The sequence below is a fragment of the Pan paniscus genome, chromosome 23 (assembly GCF_029289425.2).
Source record: "Pan paniscus chromosome 23, NHGRI_mPanPan1-v2.0_pri, whole genome shotgun sequence".
NCBI classification, from domain to species: domain Eukaryota; kingdom Metazoa; phylum Chordata; class Mammalia; order Primates; family Hominidae; genus Pan; species Pan paniscus.
Genome location: NC_085927.1, coordinates 40,549,937 through 40,565,455, shown reverse-complemented (window position 1 = coordinate 40,565,455; position 15,519 = coordinate 40,549,937). Strand labels below are relative to the sequence as shown.

At 46.6% G+C, this 15,519-nt stretch overlaps 1 protein-coding gene across 2 annotated transcripts in view; it reads left to right on the top strand.

The window, feature by feature from the left end:
* The window catches only part of PES1 (pescadillo ribosomal biogenesis factor 1), a 30,156-nt gene that overhangs the window by 802 nt on the left and 13,835 nt on the right, over positions 1-15,519 (top strand). Inside the window, exon 2 of one of the 2 annotated variants that reach the window (XM_034949322.3) lies at positions 13,563-14,152. In XM_034949322.3, the coding sequence (XP_034805213.1) occupies positions 14,129-14,152 (24 nt within the window). In that variant the 5' untranslated portion in view covers positions 13,563-14,128. Of the gene's footprint in view, positions 1-13,562; positions 14,153-15,519 lie in introns of those variants that run through there. The other variant, XM_063603076.1, reaches the window with a different exon arrangement.

Here is a 15,519-nt window from a genome sequence, read left to right as displayed (position 1 = left end):
GCACTCCAGCTTGGGTGACAAAGTGAGACCCTGTCTCAAAAATAAAATAAAATAAATAGAATGAGATTGAATCGAGACACAAAGCTACCAGAAGCAGGGGTACTTGCCAGAACTCGGAAAGTAACCTCAAAAAAAATCTCTGCAAACAGGAAAGAGAACAAAAGATTCCTCATCTGCCCAGCCCCACAGGAGAATCAATGTATACGAGTTAACTAGTGGTGGCTGCGTGACTTTGGCCAGGTCACTTAACCTCTCGAGTTTAAAATAGTTCTTCCTGTGTGAGATGAGAGGGTTAGGCAAGATCATCCTAACAGTTCCCTTTCAGCTCAATTTGTGAAGACACTATGACCTTAAAATATCTCCAATCATTTCCATGCACAATCTGCATTGCAATTATTTTATGGTAAATTGCCAAGGTTCACTCTTTTAAGACAATCTTTTTGAGCCTGACTTATCACAAACCAAGCCCTTGACATAAATAAATACAGCAACGTGTGTCTGTTTACGGAACTACTTGAAAATTTTAAATGATAGGTTGTCCAGTCAGAAAGGCTGGATGTGGCCACTAGGAGGAGCACCCCTGGAGGTTCTGAGGAAGGAGGGAGGCCAGTGGGGAGCCCAACTTCCGCAGAACCGCATGTTTGGACCTTCAGGGGAGTCACGGCGAAGTGTGTGCAATGGAGCCACCTTGGTCCTGGGTGGGACTGCCTTGGCTCCCCCAACCCTCTGCCTGTTTCCAGTAACAACTATTATGATTCCTATTTCCAGGAGGGCAGCCTGGAGGAGGTGGCCATGGAGGATAGCCTTCATATCGTCAGCCTCTGGTGAGAAGCAGCAGCATCCTTCCAGAGTCACTTCTGATCCCCAAGGTAGTTAGGGTGTCGAAGTAAAGGAGGGAGACACCCCCCTGCCTACCTACCTGGACTCAGTGCTAGAGGGTGGGGGAGTAGGAATAGGAAGACAGCATATTTCCCACACATATTAGAAATACTGGTGGCTCATGCCTGTAATCCCAGCACTTCGGGAAGCCAAGGCAGGAGGATTGCTTGAGCCCACAAGTTTGAGACCAGTCTAGGCAAGATGGTGAGACCCTGATTCTAAAAAACAAACAAAACAAAAAAATGCCAGGGATGGTGGTGTGTGCCTGTAAGTCTCAGCTACTCGAGAGGCTACAAGTGGGAGGATCACTTGAGCCCAGGAGGCTGAGGTTGCAGTGAGCTGAGATCAGACCACTGCACTCCAGTCTGGGCGACAGAAGGAGACCCTGTCCTAAAAATAAAGTAAAATTAAAAAAAGAAATAGAGTTACTGGTCAGGGGTAGTGCTATTTCAGGTCATGTGGTCAGGGAATGTGAAAAACAAAAATGATTACATCATTTAGATCAGGATTTCTATTTTTTTTATTTTTGAACTCCTGGGCTCAAGCGATCCTCCTGTCTCAGCCTCCCAAAGAGCTGGGATTACAGGCATGAACCACTGCACCTGGCCAGATCAAGATTTCTATTTGTGGTGAAAACTAGCTTGGAATGAGAAAGTAAAAGTCTGCCTGTGCTCCCACTAGACTGGGATAACAGGGACCTCTAAAGCCAGCTGCAACATCAACAGGAAACATTTCTTATTTGTTCTTATTTATTTTTTTTTTGAGACAGGGTCTCACTCTTGTTGCCCAGGCTGGAGTGCAATGGCATCATCTCGGCTCACTACACCCTCCTCCCGGGTTCAAGCGATTCTCCTGCCTCAACCTCTTGAGTAGCTGACATCACAGGCATGCGCCACCAACTCCAGCTAATTTTTGTATTTTTAGTAGAGACGGGGTTTCACCCTGTTGGCCAGGCTGGTCTCGGACTCCTGACCTCAAGTAATCTGCCTGCCTCAGCCTCCCGAAGTATTGGGATTACAGGCATGAGCCAGCGCGCCTGGCCAACAGGAAACATTTCTATCAAGGCCATGCATGCTACAGCTATTTGGGTGACTACTACTTTTTTTTTACTGATTATTTATATTTTTCCCCCTAAAAGCACAAGCGATCAGAAATTTGCTGTTTGATATCCTATTAGTAAGAACAGAACATCCCACTGTTGCCTAAAAGAGCTATGTCATTTTGACACGACAAGCAGTCTCAGATAAGGTGTTTCTGGACTCAGCAATCCACATTTTTCTTAACTTTGTAGTTTCCAAGGAAACAAGACTCTAGGTCCACTTTGCCGTCCAGACCTGAAGCTGACCCTTCATACACAGCCCTGTGATACTTTGAGCCTGCTTGCCTCAAAACACTGCTTGCTTTACACTTCACCTAACTCCACCCTTCCCCTCAATTCTTTAATAACCTTTCCCTTTGTTCAGCCAGATCACTATAGTTCCTCTGCTGGGTGGTTTCCCTCATTGGAATAAGTCAACAACTGGGTTTGTTTCTGGTGGTTTTAGGCTGACTTGGCGAGGACTAGCCTAAAAATTAACCCAAAGGAGAAAAATAAAATTGTATGCATGAAGATGGCATGAGAAGAATGGATATAACAAATACACAACTCTAGTTCTATATGAAATATCTGTTTTAGTGATTAAAAGTGTATATATATTAAAATCATATTTTAAGGCCAGGCACAGTGGCTCACACCTGTAATCCCAGCACTTTGGGAAGCCGAGGCGGGTGGATCACCTGAGGTCAGGAGTTCGAGACCAGCCTGACCAACAGGGTGAAATCCCGTCTCTACTAAAAATACAAAAATTAGCCGGGCATGGTGGCATGTGCCTGTGATTGTGATCCCAGCTACTTGGGAGGTTGAGGCGGGAGAATTGCTTGAACCTGGGGGCCAGAGGTTGCAGTGAGCCAAGATCATGCCACTGCCCTCCAGCCTGGGTGACAGAGCAAGACCCCGTCTCGGAGAAACAAAAAACAAAAACAGAAAGAAAGAAAAGGAGGAAGAGGAGAAGGAGAAAGAAAGCAAAGATAATCATAAAAAAACCCATCAACTAGAGCATTGGTTCCCAACTGTGGTCACTGGATGACTGGTAGTCTCCAAGAACCTTTTAGGGGGCCTGTGAGTTTAAAATTACTTTCAAGTGGCTGGGCGCAGTGGCTCATGCCTGAAATCCCAGCACTTTGGGAGGCCGAGGTGGGTGGATCACCTGAGGTCAGGAGTTCGAGATCAGCCTGGCCAACGTGGCGAAACCCAGTCTCTACTAAAAATACAAAAATTAGCTGCATGTGGTGATGGGTTCCTGCAGTCCCAGCTACTTGGGAGGCTGAGGCTGGAGAATTGCTTGAACCCAGGAGGTGGAGGCTGCAGTGAGCCAAGATTACGCCACTGCACTCCAGCCTGGACAACAGAGCGAGACTCCTCCTCACACGCACACACAAATTGCTTTCAAGTTAAGATAAATAGCAAGACACTATTAGTGTAATAGTAAGACATTTCATCAAATGGTGCAGGAACAATTGGATGTCTATATGCAAACAAGCAAATCAACCTAGATATACACCTTTCACAAAAAATTAACTTGAAATAGACCTAACTATGAAACACAAAACTATGAAACTTCAAGAAGAGGTGATGCCTTTTTAGATACAACACCTAAAGCATAGTCCATGAAAGAAATAATTGTCTGGGTGCAGTGACTGGGTGCAGTAACCTCAGCACTTTGGGAGGCCAAAGTGGCAGGATCACTTGAGGCCAGGAGTTTGAGACAAGCCTGGGCAACATAGTGAGCCCTTATCTTTATCAAAAGAAAAGAAAAAAAGGAAAAGAAAAGAAAAAAGAGGCCGGACATGGTGGTTCACACCTGTAATCCCAGCACTTTGGGAGGCCAAGGCAGGTGGAACTCTTGTCTCCAAAAAAAAAAAAAAAAAAAGTATTAGTTAGTTTTCACACTGCTATAAAGAAATACCTGCAATTCGGTAATTTATAAAGGAAAGAGGTTTAATTGACTCACAGTTGTGCATGGCTGGGGAGGCCTCAGAAAACTTGCAATCATGGCAGAAGGCAAAGGGGAAGCAAGCACCTTCTTCACAAGGTGGCAGTAGAGAGATTGAGAAAGTGCCACACTTAAAACCATCAGCTCTTGTGAGAACTCCCTCTCTATCATGAGAACAGCATGGGGCAAACCACCTCCATGATCCAGTCACCTCCCACCAGGTGTCTCCCTCAAGTGGAAATTACAATTCAAGATGAGATTTGGGTGGGGACACAGAGCCAAACCATATCAGAAAAAAAAGAAGAAAAGGGGCCAGGTGCGGTGGTTCACACCTGTAATCCCAGCACTTTGGGAGGCCGAGGCGGGTGGATCACAAGGTCAGGAGAACAAGACCAACCTGATCAACATGGTGAAACTCCGTCTCTACTAAAAATACAAAAATTAGCTGAGTGTGGTGGCACGTGCCTGTAATCCCAGCTATTGGGGAGGCTGAGGCACGAGAATCACTTGAACCTGGGAAGCAGAGACTGTAGTGAGCTGAGATTGTGCCACTGCACTCCAGCCTGGGAAACGCAGCGAGACTGTGTCTGGAAAAAAAAAAAAAAGTTCATAACTTTAGTCGTAACTGCTAAAAACCGGAAGCAGCCAAGGTATCCTTCAATGAATGCATAAACAAATTGCAGTACATCTATACAATGAAATATTGCATATATAAAAACAGTGATAAAACTAAGTGAGCCATTAAGCCATAAAAAGACATGAATGAGGCCAGGCGCAGTGGCTTACGCCTGTAATCCCAGCACTTTGGGAGGCTGAGGCAGGCAGATCACTTGAGGGCAAGAGTTTGAGACTAGCCTGGCCAACATAGTGAAACCCTGTCTGTATTAAAAATACAAAAATGAGCCAAGCATGGTGGCTCACACCTGCAATCCCAGCTACTCAGGGGGCTGAGGCAGGAGAATCGCTGGAACCCAGGAGGCGAATGCTGCTGTGAGCTGAGATCGCACCACTGCACTCCAGCCTGGGCAACGGACTGAGACTCCATCTTAAAAAAAAAAAAAATTAGATCAAATAATCGTTGGCAAAAAGCATTAAGAGAGATAAAGAGGATGTGTTAGATTGTGTTTCCAAAGCTGTCTAACAATACCCAGCTATTCCACATGGTTTTCTATAATTTTGTCATTCATCCATGAAGAGATGAGTCTAATTCCCCTCCCTTTGAATCTAGGCAGGTTTGTGACATCCTTGTCTGTAGCAGAATGCAGAAGTGATGATATATAACTCGAGGTCAGAAAAGAAAATGCAACTTCTACCTTGCTCACTTGAACACTTGAGCTGGAGTACTGAGCTGTCATGTAAGCAGTACAACTGCCTTGAGGCGGCTACAAACTGATCCACAAAGGTAATCCACATGGATAAACCCTGAGATTACCTGGAGAGAGAGAGAGAGATCCAGCCAGCTCCCAGCTTTTCCATACCCCTACTATTCCAGCTTTTGTCGCATAAAAGATGTCAAGACAGAACCATTTAATGGAGCCCATCCTCAATTTTTTTTTGTTTTGTTTTTGAGATGGAGTCTCGCTCTGTCACCCAGGCTGGAGTGCAGTGACGTGATCTCGGCTCACTGCAAGCTCTGCCTCCGGGTTCACGCCATTCTCCTGCCTCAGCCTCCCGAATAGCTGGGACTACAGGCGCCCGCCACCACTCCTGGCTAATTTTTTGTAGTTTTAGTAGAGACGGGGTTTCACCGTGTTAGCCAGGATGGTCTCGATCTCCTGACCTCGTGATCCACCGGCCTCGGCCTCCCAAAGTGCTGGGATTACAGGCATGAGCCACCACACCTAGCCTTATTTTTATATTTAATAGAGACAGGACCTCGCTTTTTTGCCCAGGCTGGTCTCGAACTCCTGAGTTCAAGCGATGCTCACACCTCAGCTTCCCAGTGTTGGGATTACAGGCATGAACCACCGCGCCTGGCCAAGAGTTCTTTATCTATGTTATATAAGACTGTTCTGCAGTGAGCAGCTACATGCAAACCTACCCCCTGAAGTCTGAAGGAGCCGAGAGGCTGAAAAAAAAAAAGCTGACAACCTCAACTTGACACTGCAACCTCCATCTCCCTGGCTCAAGCAATTCTCACACCTCATCCTCCCAAGTAGCTGGGACTATAGGCTTGCGCCACCACACCCGGCTAATTTTTTTATATTTTAGTAGAGATGCGGTTTTCACCATTTTGCCCAGGGTGGTCTCAAACTCCTGAGATCAGGCTATCTGCCTGCCTCTGCCTCCCAAAGTGCTGGGATTAAAGGCGTGAGCCACCTAGCCTGGCCCTGTAACGTATTTTTTAAATTAAAAATGACCCAGGCATTTATTGAGCATTTATTTAATTTAACATAAATATTTTAAATTACATGACAATTGTATTTATAAGCATTTATCATATATATTCGTTTTTGCTTTGATTTTTGTTTTGAGATGGAATTTCTTATTGCCCAGGCTGGAGTGCAATGGCGCAATCTCGGCTCACCGCAACCTCCGCCTGCCGAGTTCAAGCGATTCCCCCGCCTCAGCCTCCCGAGTAGCTGGGATTACAGGCATGTACCACCATGCCTGGCTAATTTTTGTATTTTTAGTAGAGACGGGGTTTCTCCATGTTGGTCAGGCTGGTCTTGATCTCCCAACCTCAGGTGATCCGCCCACCTCGGCCTCCCAAAGTGCTGGGATTACAGGCGTGAGCCACCGCGCCCAGCCTATATTTTTTACCATTGCCTTAGACTAGTTATGAGAACTGAGATATTAGACAAAGGTAATCATTAAATTTTTTGTTATCTTTACAGCCTGTGACTATCAGATGTTCACCTAAGAATCTTAAATACGTACTTATTTTGTTGATAACTCGGAAGATTTCGCTGTTTCCTATTAAACTACTTATATTAAATTAGTCATATTTATCAAAAAATCACACACAAAGGTCATTTTGGTTTTGGCTGGGTTTATACTTTTACAATCTTTATGCCAAACCCCCAACACCCTAAAAATATCTAGCAGAGGCACATGTAAAAAAACTTTGACCAATAAACCAAGGCAAAAATGTATGTTAACAATTTTGAAGACATTTTTATTTTACCAATAACTTTTAAAACCAGTTTATTTATTAAAGATTTACTTCAGTCAGGCCAGACGCTGTGACTCATGCCTGTAATCCCAGCACTTTGGGATGCTGAGGCAAGTGGATCACTTGTCAGGAGTTTGAGCCCAGCCTGGCCAACATAGTAAAAATCCCATCTCTAACTACAAATACAAAAAGTAGCTGGTCATGTTGGCACATACCTGTAACCCCAGCTACTCAGGAGGCTGAGATCGGAGAATCTCTTCGAACCCAAGAAACGGAGGTTGCAGTGAGCCAAGATCGCACCACTGCACTCTAGCCTGGATGACAGAGCAAGACTCCGTCTCAAAAAAAAAAAAAAAAAATTTACTTAAGTCACATAAACTTGAAAAATATATTTGGACTTTATGAGTATTTATTTTTAAGTCAACTTGGTACCATGTACACACAATATACGTAAACACATCTAACCACATATATACACAAATAAAAATCTTACAGCTTTAGGCCGGTTGTGGTGGTTCATGCCTGTAACCCTAACACTTTGGGAGGCCGAGGTGCGGGGGTCACTTGAGGTCAGGAGTTCAATACCAGCCTGGCCAGCATGGCAAAACCCCACTTCTACTAAAAATACAAAAATGAGCCAGGTGTGGTAGCAAACACCTTTAATCACAGCTACTCAGGAACCTGAAGCACGGGAATCACCTGAACCCGGGAAGCAGAGGTTGCAGTGAGCAGAGATTGTACCACCGCACTCCAACCTAAACAGTGTGAAAAAAAAATTTTTTTTTTTTTTACGGGTTTTAACCTTAGAGCTCTAATCCTGGGATAGTACTGTGTCCGGAATTGGTGGGTTCTTGGTCTCACTGACTTCAAGAATGAAGCTGCGAACCTTCAAGGTGAGTGTTACAAGCTCTTAAAGACGGCATGTCCGCAGTTTGTTCCTTCTAATGCGCGGATGTTTTCAGAGATTTTTTTCCTTCTGGTGGGTTCATGATCTCGCTGGTTTCAGCAGTGAAGCCACAGACCTTCACAGTGAGTATTAGTTTATAAACGCAGTGTACACCCAAAAAGTAACCAGCAGTAAGAGTTACTCCAGACAGCGAATGAAAAACTGAGCGGGTTACCACAGCTGGCTCGGGCAGCCTGCTTTTATTCTCTTATCTGGCCCCACCCACATCCTGCTGATTGGTCCATTTTACAGAGAGCCAATTGGTCTGTTTTACAGAGTGCTGATTGGTCCGTTTTGACAGGGTGCTGATTGGTGCATTTACAAACCTTGAGCTAGATATAGAGTGCCGATTGGTGTATTCACTATCCCTTAGCTAGACATAAATGTTCTCCAAGTCCCCACCAGATCAGCTAGACACAGAGCGCAGATTGGTGCATTTACAAAACTTCACCTAGACACAGGGTGCTGATTGGTGCATTTACAAACCTTGAGCTAGATACAGAGTGCCCACTGGTGTATTCACAATCCCTTAGGAAGACATAAAGATTCTCCACATTGCTACCAGATTAGCCAGATACAGAGTGCCGATTGGTGCATCCACAAACCCCGAGCTAGACACAGGGTGCTGATTGGTGTGTTTACGAACCTTGAGCTACATATAGAGTGCTGATTGGTGTATTTACAATCCCTTAGCTAGACATAAAGGTTCTCCAAATCCCCACTAGACTCAGGAGCCCAGCTGGCTTCACCTGCTGGAGCTCATACTGGCAGGGCAGGTGGAGCTGCCTGCCAGTCCCGCTCTCATGCTCGCACTCCTCAACACTTGGGCGGTTAATGGGACCGGGCGCTGGGGAGCAGGGGGCGGCGCTCGTTGGGGAGGCTTAGGCTGCGCCGGAGCCCACAGCGGCGGGGAGGAGACTCAGGCATGGCAAGGCTGCAGGTCCTGAGCCCTACCCCACGGGGAGGCAGCTAAGGTCCGGGGAGAAATTGAGCGCAGCTCCGGTGGGCCGGCACTGCTGGGGAACCTGGCGCACTCTCCGCAGCTGCTGGCCCGGTGCTAAGCCCCTCACTGCCCGTGGCCAGCGGGGCCGGCCGGCCGGCTGCTCCGACTGCGGGGCCCGCCAAGCCCACGCCCACCTGTAACTCTAGCTGGCCCGCAAGCGCCGCGCACAGCCCTGGTTCCCGCCCGTGCCTCTCCCTCCACACCTCCCCGCAGGCCGAGGGAGCCGGCTCCGGCCTCGGCCAGCCCAGAGAAGGGCTCCCACGGTGCAGCAGCGGGGCTGAAGGACTCCTCAAGCGTGGCCAGAATGGGCACCGAGGCCGAGGAGGCACCGAGAGCGAGTGAGGGCTGTGAGGGCTGCCAGCATGCATCACCTCTCAGTACTACAGAGTCACCGGTTTATAAAAGATGGTTGGGTCCAAATTATTTTTGACAAAACTGGAACTTGTTTACATGGCTAAACTTTATTTGTCCTAATAGGTAATCTAATGGAGGCTGTGAACCAAAATTTTGGGTAGTTTCCATGGCAGTTTGATTTTTAAAACCTTTTTTTTTTTTTTTAAGTTTTAAATGGGGCCAGGCATGGTGGCTCATGCCTGTAATCCCAGCACTTTCAGAGGCTGAGGCAGGAGAACTGCTTGAGCCCAGACGTTGGAAACCAGCCTGGGCAACATAGCAAGACCCCATATCCATATACACACGCACGCACACACACACACCCTTGAAAAAACAATGAGTTTAGGGTTAAATTTTTAATGCTTATATTTTACCTGGAACCTGGCTGAACTATATAGAAAAAAATCTCCAGGTAGCCTTGAATTAGTAACACTGTAAAGAGTTTTATCTCAACACCAGTAGAAAAGTCAACAGACTTAAAGCAGGTAGAAAAATAAAATAGAGAACGTAGAAGACTCTACATGTTAACTCTGTAACTGCAGGTTAACCATTTGAGCTCTGAATTTTCCTTGATGTAATTTGCCCACCAGTTTAAAAATGTGCACAAAACGGGCTATAATGTGAAGCCAGCTAGCGTCCCAAAAAAGCTAGCATGCCTTTGAACTTTCCATGTAGTTTTTAAACATGTAAGCCAAAGGGTTCCTGAAGGTGGTTGGCTAGAGACTGTCCCGTTAGTACTAAGCACCCCCCATAATTGCACTTCCCTTACCCAGGTGACCCTTTGAGAGTACTCTTAGCATAAGCACCCTCACAAAATCTACGAATCAGCTGAGTTTGACCTGATTACACCTCCACCCCCGCCGGTAAGCCCAGGGTCCACAAAATGTTCCCTCCGTGGTCTGAATGGAGGGAATCAGGAAGGCCACCTTTAAACCCAGGGTTGACAAAGACATTCCTTGCAGGGTCTGGATGCAGGGAACTGGGACCAAGGACTGGGAAGGTCCCCTCCAGGGTCCACCAATGATGGGAACCCAGCTGGGAAGAAATAAAGTCTCCAAGATTTTTTTTTTTTTTTTTTTTGAGACAGTGTCTCACTCTTGTCGCCCAGGCTGGAGTGCAGTGGCGCAATCTTGGCTCACTGCAACCTCCATCTCCTGGGTTCAAGCCGTTCTTCTGCCTCAGCCTCCTGAGTAGCTGGGACTACAGGCGAGCACCACCTTGCCCAGCTAATTTTTGTATTTTTAGTAGAGACGGGGTTTCACGATATTGGCCAGGCTAGCCTCGAACTCCTGACCTCGTGATCCACCCGCCTTGGCCTCCCAAAGTGCTGGGATTATAGGCATGAGCTGTCGCGCCCAGCCAGTCTCTGAGTTCTTTAACCTCAAGCAGGAGATCTTGGGTTCTGATAGGACTTACCCAGACCCTTTCCCAGAGTGATCAGGAGCAAGGGGACTTTGTTAAAGAATCCTTGTTGGTGCCAGGCATTGTCTAGGGCAACAGGAGGAAAGAAATCTGGGGTGACTTTAGAATCTCACTCTCATTACCAGATATGTTAACTGAAAAATCATGAGAATCTATAAATTTGGACAGGAGACTTTTTATTTATTTGTTTGTTCGTTTGTTTATGTAGAGAGCCAGTCTCTCTATCACCCGGGCCGGAGTGCAGCGGCGTGAACACACCTCACTGCAGCCTCAACCTCCTGAGCCCAAGCGATCCTCTTGCCTCAGCCTCCTGAGTAGCTGGGACCACAGGTGCACACTACCACACCAGCTAATTAAAAATAAGTTTTCCTTTTGTAGAGATGAGGGTCTCACTATGTTGTCCAGGCTGCTTTCAAACTCCTGGGCTCAAGTGATCCTCCCCACTCAGCTTCTGAGTAGCTGGGACTACAGGAACCTGGCCCTATGCCTGGCTGTTTTTTTTTTTTTTTAAGGCGGGGCACAGTTTAGTAGAGACAAGGTATCACTATGTTGCCCAGGCTGGTCTAGAACTCCTGAGCTCAAGCAATCCTCCCACCTTTGCCTCCCAAAAGGCTAGGATTACAGGTGTGAGGCACCGTGCCAAGCTAATTTTTTTTTTCTGAAACAGAGTCTCTCTGTTGCACAGGCTGCAGTGCAATGGCACAATTTTGGCTCATTGCAACCTCTGCCTCCCAGGTTCAGGTGATTTTTCTGCCTTGGCCTCGCTGGTAGCTGGGATTACAGGTGTGCATCACCATGCCCAGACAATTTTTGTATTTTTAGTAGAGATGGGGTTTCACCATATTTGCCAGGCTGGTCTTGAACTCCTGACCTCAGGTGATCCACTCACCTTGGCCTCCCAAAGTGCTGGGATTACAGGCGTGTGTCACCATGCCCAGCAAATTTTTGTTTTAAATGAAACAATGTAAACATACTTAAAGCAACAACTACTTTATGCAGTTAGTGTTGACACCATCTTACAAATGAGGAAGAGAGGTACCCTGAGGTAAAGTGGCTTGTCCGGGGCTTAGAGGTAAACCAGGTGTGTCTCCCTGCAGAGACTGGGCTTTTCACAATAATGCTGATGGAGGCTTGGTATTGCACAAAGCATTCTGTGTGTGGGCAGCCCTAATGGTTAAAAACCTCTTCCCTTTATGGAACAAAAATCTACCTGGCATTATCCTGGAGTCACATAACATTCTTTCTACTATACGTTAGGTAGTGGAATGTGAGTTTAGCAGAGGACTCTGAAACCAGACTGCTTGGTGAGAATCTATTCTGCACAGCTTAGCAGCTGAGTGATCTTCAGCGATCACTTACTTTCCTGAGACTTAGTTTCCTCCCTTGTGAAATGTGGTACCTATATGACGGCTATTTTGAGCTGAAATTACAATTGCTTCCCTGAACATCCCCACCTGTGTCTTCCAGTGACCCGTCAACATTAATGTGAGCAAAACAAGGCTCAACTTTCTGCAAACATGGTTCTATCTGTGCAGGACGAGCTAGATGATTTGTGAGGGACAGGGTGAGATGACTGCCCAGGCCACATGCTCACGACACCAGCCCTGTTCCTGTGTTGCCCTCATGAGCCAGCCACTGCCACCCTCTCCAGTCCATCCCTTTCCTTCTTCTTTTTTTTTTTTTTGAGATGGAGCCTCGCTCTGTCGTCTAGGCTTGAGTGCAGAGTGCAGTGGCACAATCTTGGCTCACTGCAACATCTACCTCCTGGGTTCAATAAATTCTCCTGCCTCAGCCTCCCAACTAGCTGGGGTTACAGGTGCCTGCCACCACACCCGGCTAATTTTTGTATTTTTGGTAGAGATGGGTTTTCGCCATGTTGGCCAGGCTGGTCTCAAACTCCTGATCTGAGGTGATCCGCCTGCCTCAGCCTCTCAAAGTGCTGGGATTACAGGTGTGAGCGACGGTGCCCGGCTTCATTTCATTTTTAACTGTGGAATTGCTGGGTTTTAAATTTTAGCTTTAAATTAGATAATGCAAGTCACATAGTTCAAAACAAGTATTCACCAGTGCTTAACGTCTGTCTCTGTGTGAGTTCTAAGACCATGTCCTTGGGCCAGGTCACATTCACAAGAGCCTCAAATTTAAACTTTTGAGATCATCTCCAAACGAAATTTGGAATTTGGAAAAAGGGAAAAACGTTTTAAAAAAAAAACCTCTTAAAATTGCATCTACTTCCAGACTGCACCATTTCAAGGTGATGTGACTATTTGTATAAATCTTGGAATTATTATTTGAGGAACACTTACAGAATTTATGTGTACAAATTAAAAGCTCGAATATGTTGAATGTACATTTAATTTATTTATTGATTTTTGAGATGGAGTCTCACTCTGTCGCCCAGGCTGGAGTGCAGTGGCAAGATCTCGGCTCACTGCAACCTCTGCCTCCCGGGTTCAAGCGATTCTCCTGCGTCAGCCTCCCAAGTAGCTGGGATTACAGGCGTGTGCCACCATGGCCAGCTAATTTTTGTATTTTTAGCAGAGACGGGGTTTCACCATATTGGTCACACTGGTCTCGAACTCCTGACCTCAGATGATCCGCCTGTCTTGGCCTCCCAAAGTGCTGGGATTACAGGCATGCGCCACCGCTCCCAGCCTTGAATGTACATTTTAAATATACCACGAGTCCACCACTAAGGCTCAGAAAATATAAGTGGCCTCTAGGGTCTCTATACCTCCGCGAGGAAAAATGTCTTCCTTTCTTCTATTTTAGCCGCATAACCGCAAATAAACCAAAGAGAACCCGAAGCCGGTGGGAACTCAGCGCAGTCTCACCCTGCCCCTCGGGAACCGCTTCTCAGCAGCGGCAGCCGAAGTCTGACGACGCTTAGCAACCGTTACCTTGACAACGCAATCCTATCGCGCACCATGGAGTGCGGCGCCCCTCTGCATCCCAGAAGGCACCGCGCTGTCTCTAAGCCTTCCGCCCCTCTCCGTCCCAACATGCAACGAGGCTCACAGTCAATGAATCGTCATCAGGGTGATTACAGAAAAGCCTGTATATCCACGTTTGTTTTAACACTTAAAGTGTTTGTAACCATTGTGAGCGGGAAAGATCTGGAAAGAGTGTTCTCAGTGATTTTTTTTCAGACCATAGTTTTAAATCTTGAGGAGGAAATCCCCATCTTTCCCTGGACTTGTACAGGCATCTCATTGGGCAGCCCTCACAAACGGACAGCGTGGGGTGGGGAGGGTCCTCGGGGTCCTTGGCAGGGCACGTGTGGGAGGAAGTGGAGCTGTCTGTACGCGCGGCCCTAGTCGGCTCCTCAACGTGGAGCGATGGGAGGCCTTGAGAAGAAGAAGGTGATTGGGAAAGACGGTGGGGATTCCCGAGGGGTGGGGTGCGGGGGCGGCAGAGCATGGGGTCGACTCTTTTCCCTGGCTCCGTCTCGTGGAGACTGGAAAGACGGGATCAACGTGGCCGTAATCAGCTGCGAGAAGGGGTCCGAGAATGGACAAGGATGGCAGTATTCGTTTAGTGAAATCCGAGAACGAACTCCAGAGTTCTTTCTGTGGAGAGGGCTGTGAAAGAGAGTTGAACTTACCAAGCGTAGCTTCATTCCAAAAGCAGGCCGAGCCGTGGGACCACTATTTACCGAAAGGGTGATAAACATTACGTAGAGCTCACCGTTACTGCACCGTTACATTAGTTGGTTAGTGTTGTCTTGGAAGTTCTCTTCGAGGCATAACATTTCGGCTGAAATGGGAAAGATCAGAACGTCTTGGATGGGTTCTGGGGCATGGGAGTGCTTAGCGAGCAGGCCTGACAAGGGAAACCAAGTGCCAAGATCAGTAGGCAGGGAAGGCTTGCTGTGTGTAAGGAGTTGGAAGGACATTAGGATGACTCGCATGTAAAGCAAGAAAAGAATGGCATCTGATAAGATTGGGGTTGGACACGTACTGTATCGTACAAGGCCTGTAAGCTTGGATTTTATTCTAAGTGCAGTAGGAATAGTGTAGAGCTTGGATTTTATTCTACGTGCAGTAGGAAAAAAAGGAGGAGTAACACGATTAGAGTTTTTCAGGGAGTTCTTGTGGCTGTATGGAGAATCGGCCCAGTGACATGAAAAGACTGGGAAGGGAATGGGAATGAGGAATATATAGTTGGCTTAAGTGTTTCTTTCAGAGTGAAAGTTTCTATTGCCAGTGTTCTTAACCCAACACACTACATTGAGTATCCAGTGCTAGCCATCGGAACTGCAAAGATACAAGATGGAAAACCTGCCCTTGAGTTGCAGATGTAGATATGTAACAAAATCGTTACAGTTTTTAAAAGCTGGGTTTCAGAGCCAGAATCAACAAAGATGATTCTTTGTTGTGGGAAGGATTGTCTTGTGTGTAGTAGGATATTTGGCAACGTCCCTGATCCTTTACCTACTGGATGCCAGTAGCACCCAGCAACCAAAAATGTCTCCAAACATTGCTGAACTCTCCTCCCCCCAGCACATACCCAGGGAGTACCCCATTGAGAACTATTTATTCCCTTAACATTTATAAGGATAAGCATGGTGACAGAGATAAGTGTGGCATAAGGTAATGGAAAACGCTATAAATGAAAACTCAACTTCTTAAGGCAGTCTGAAACTCATCTTTATACCTCCAAGACTTAGCATGGGCCTAATACCCAATAGACAATTAATGTCTAAAGGAAAGAATGAATGAAGGGTATG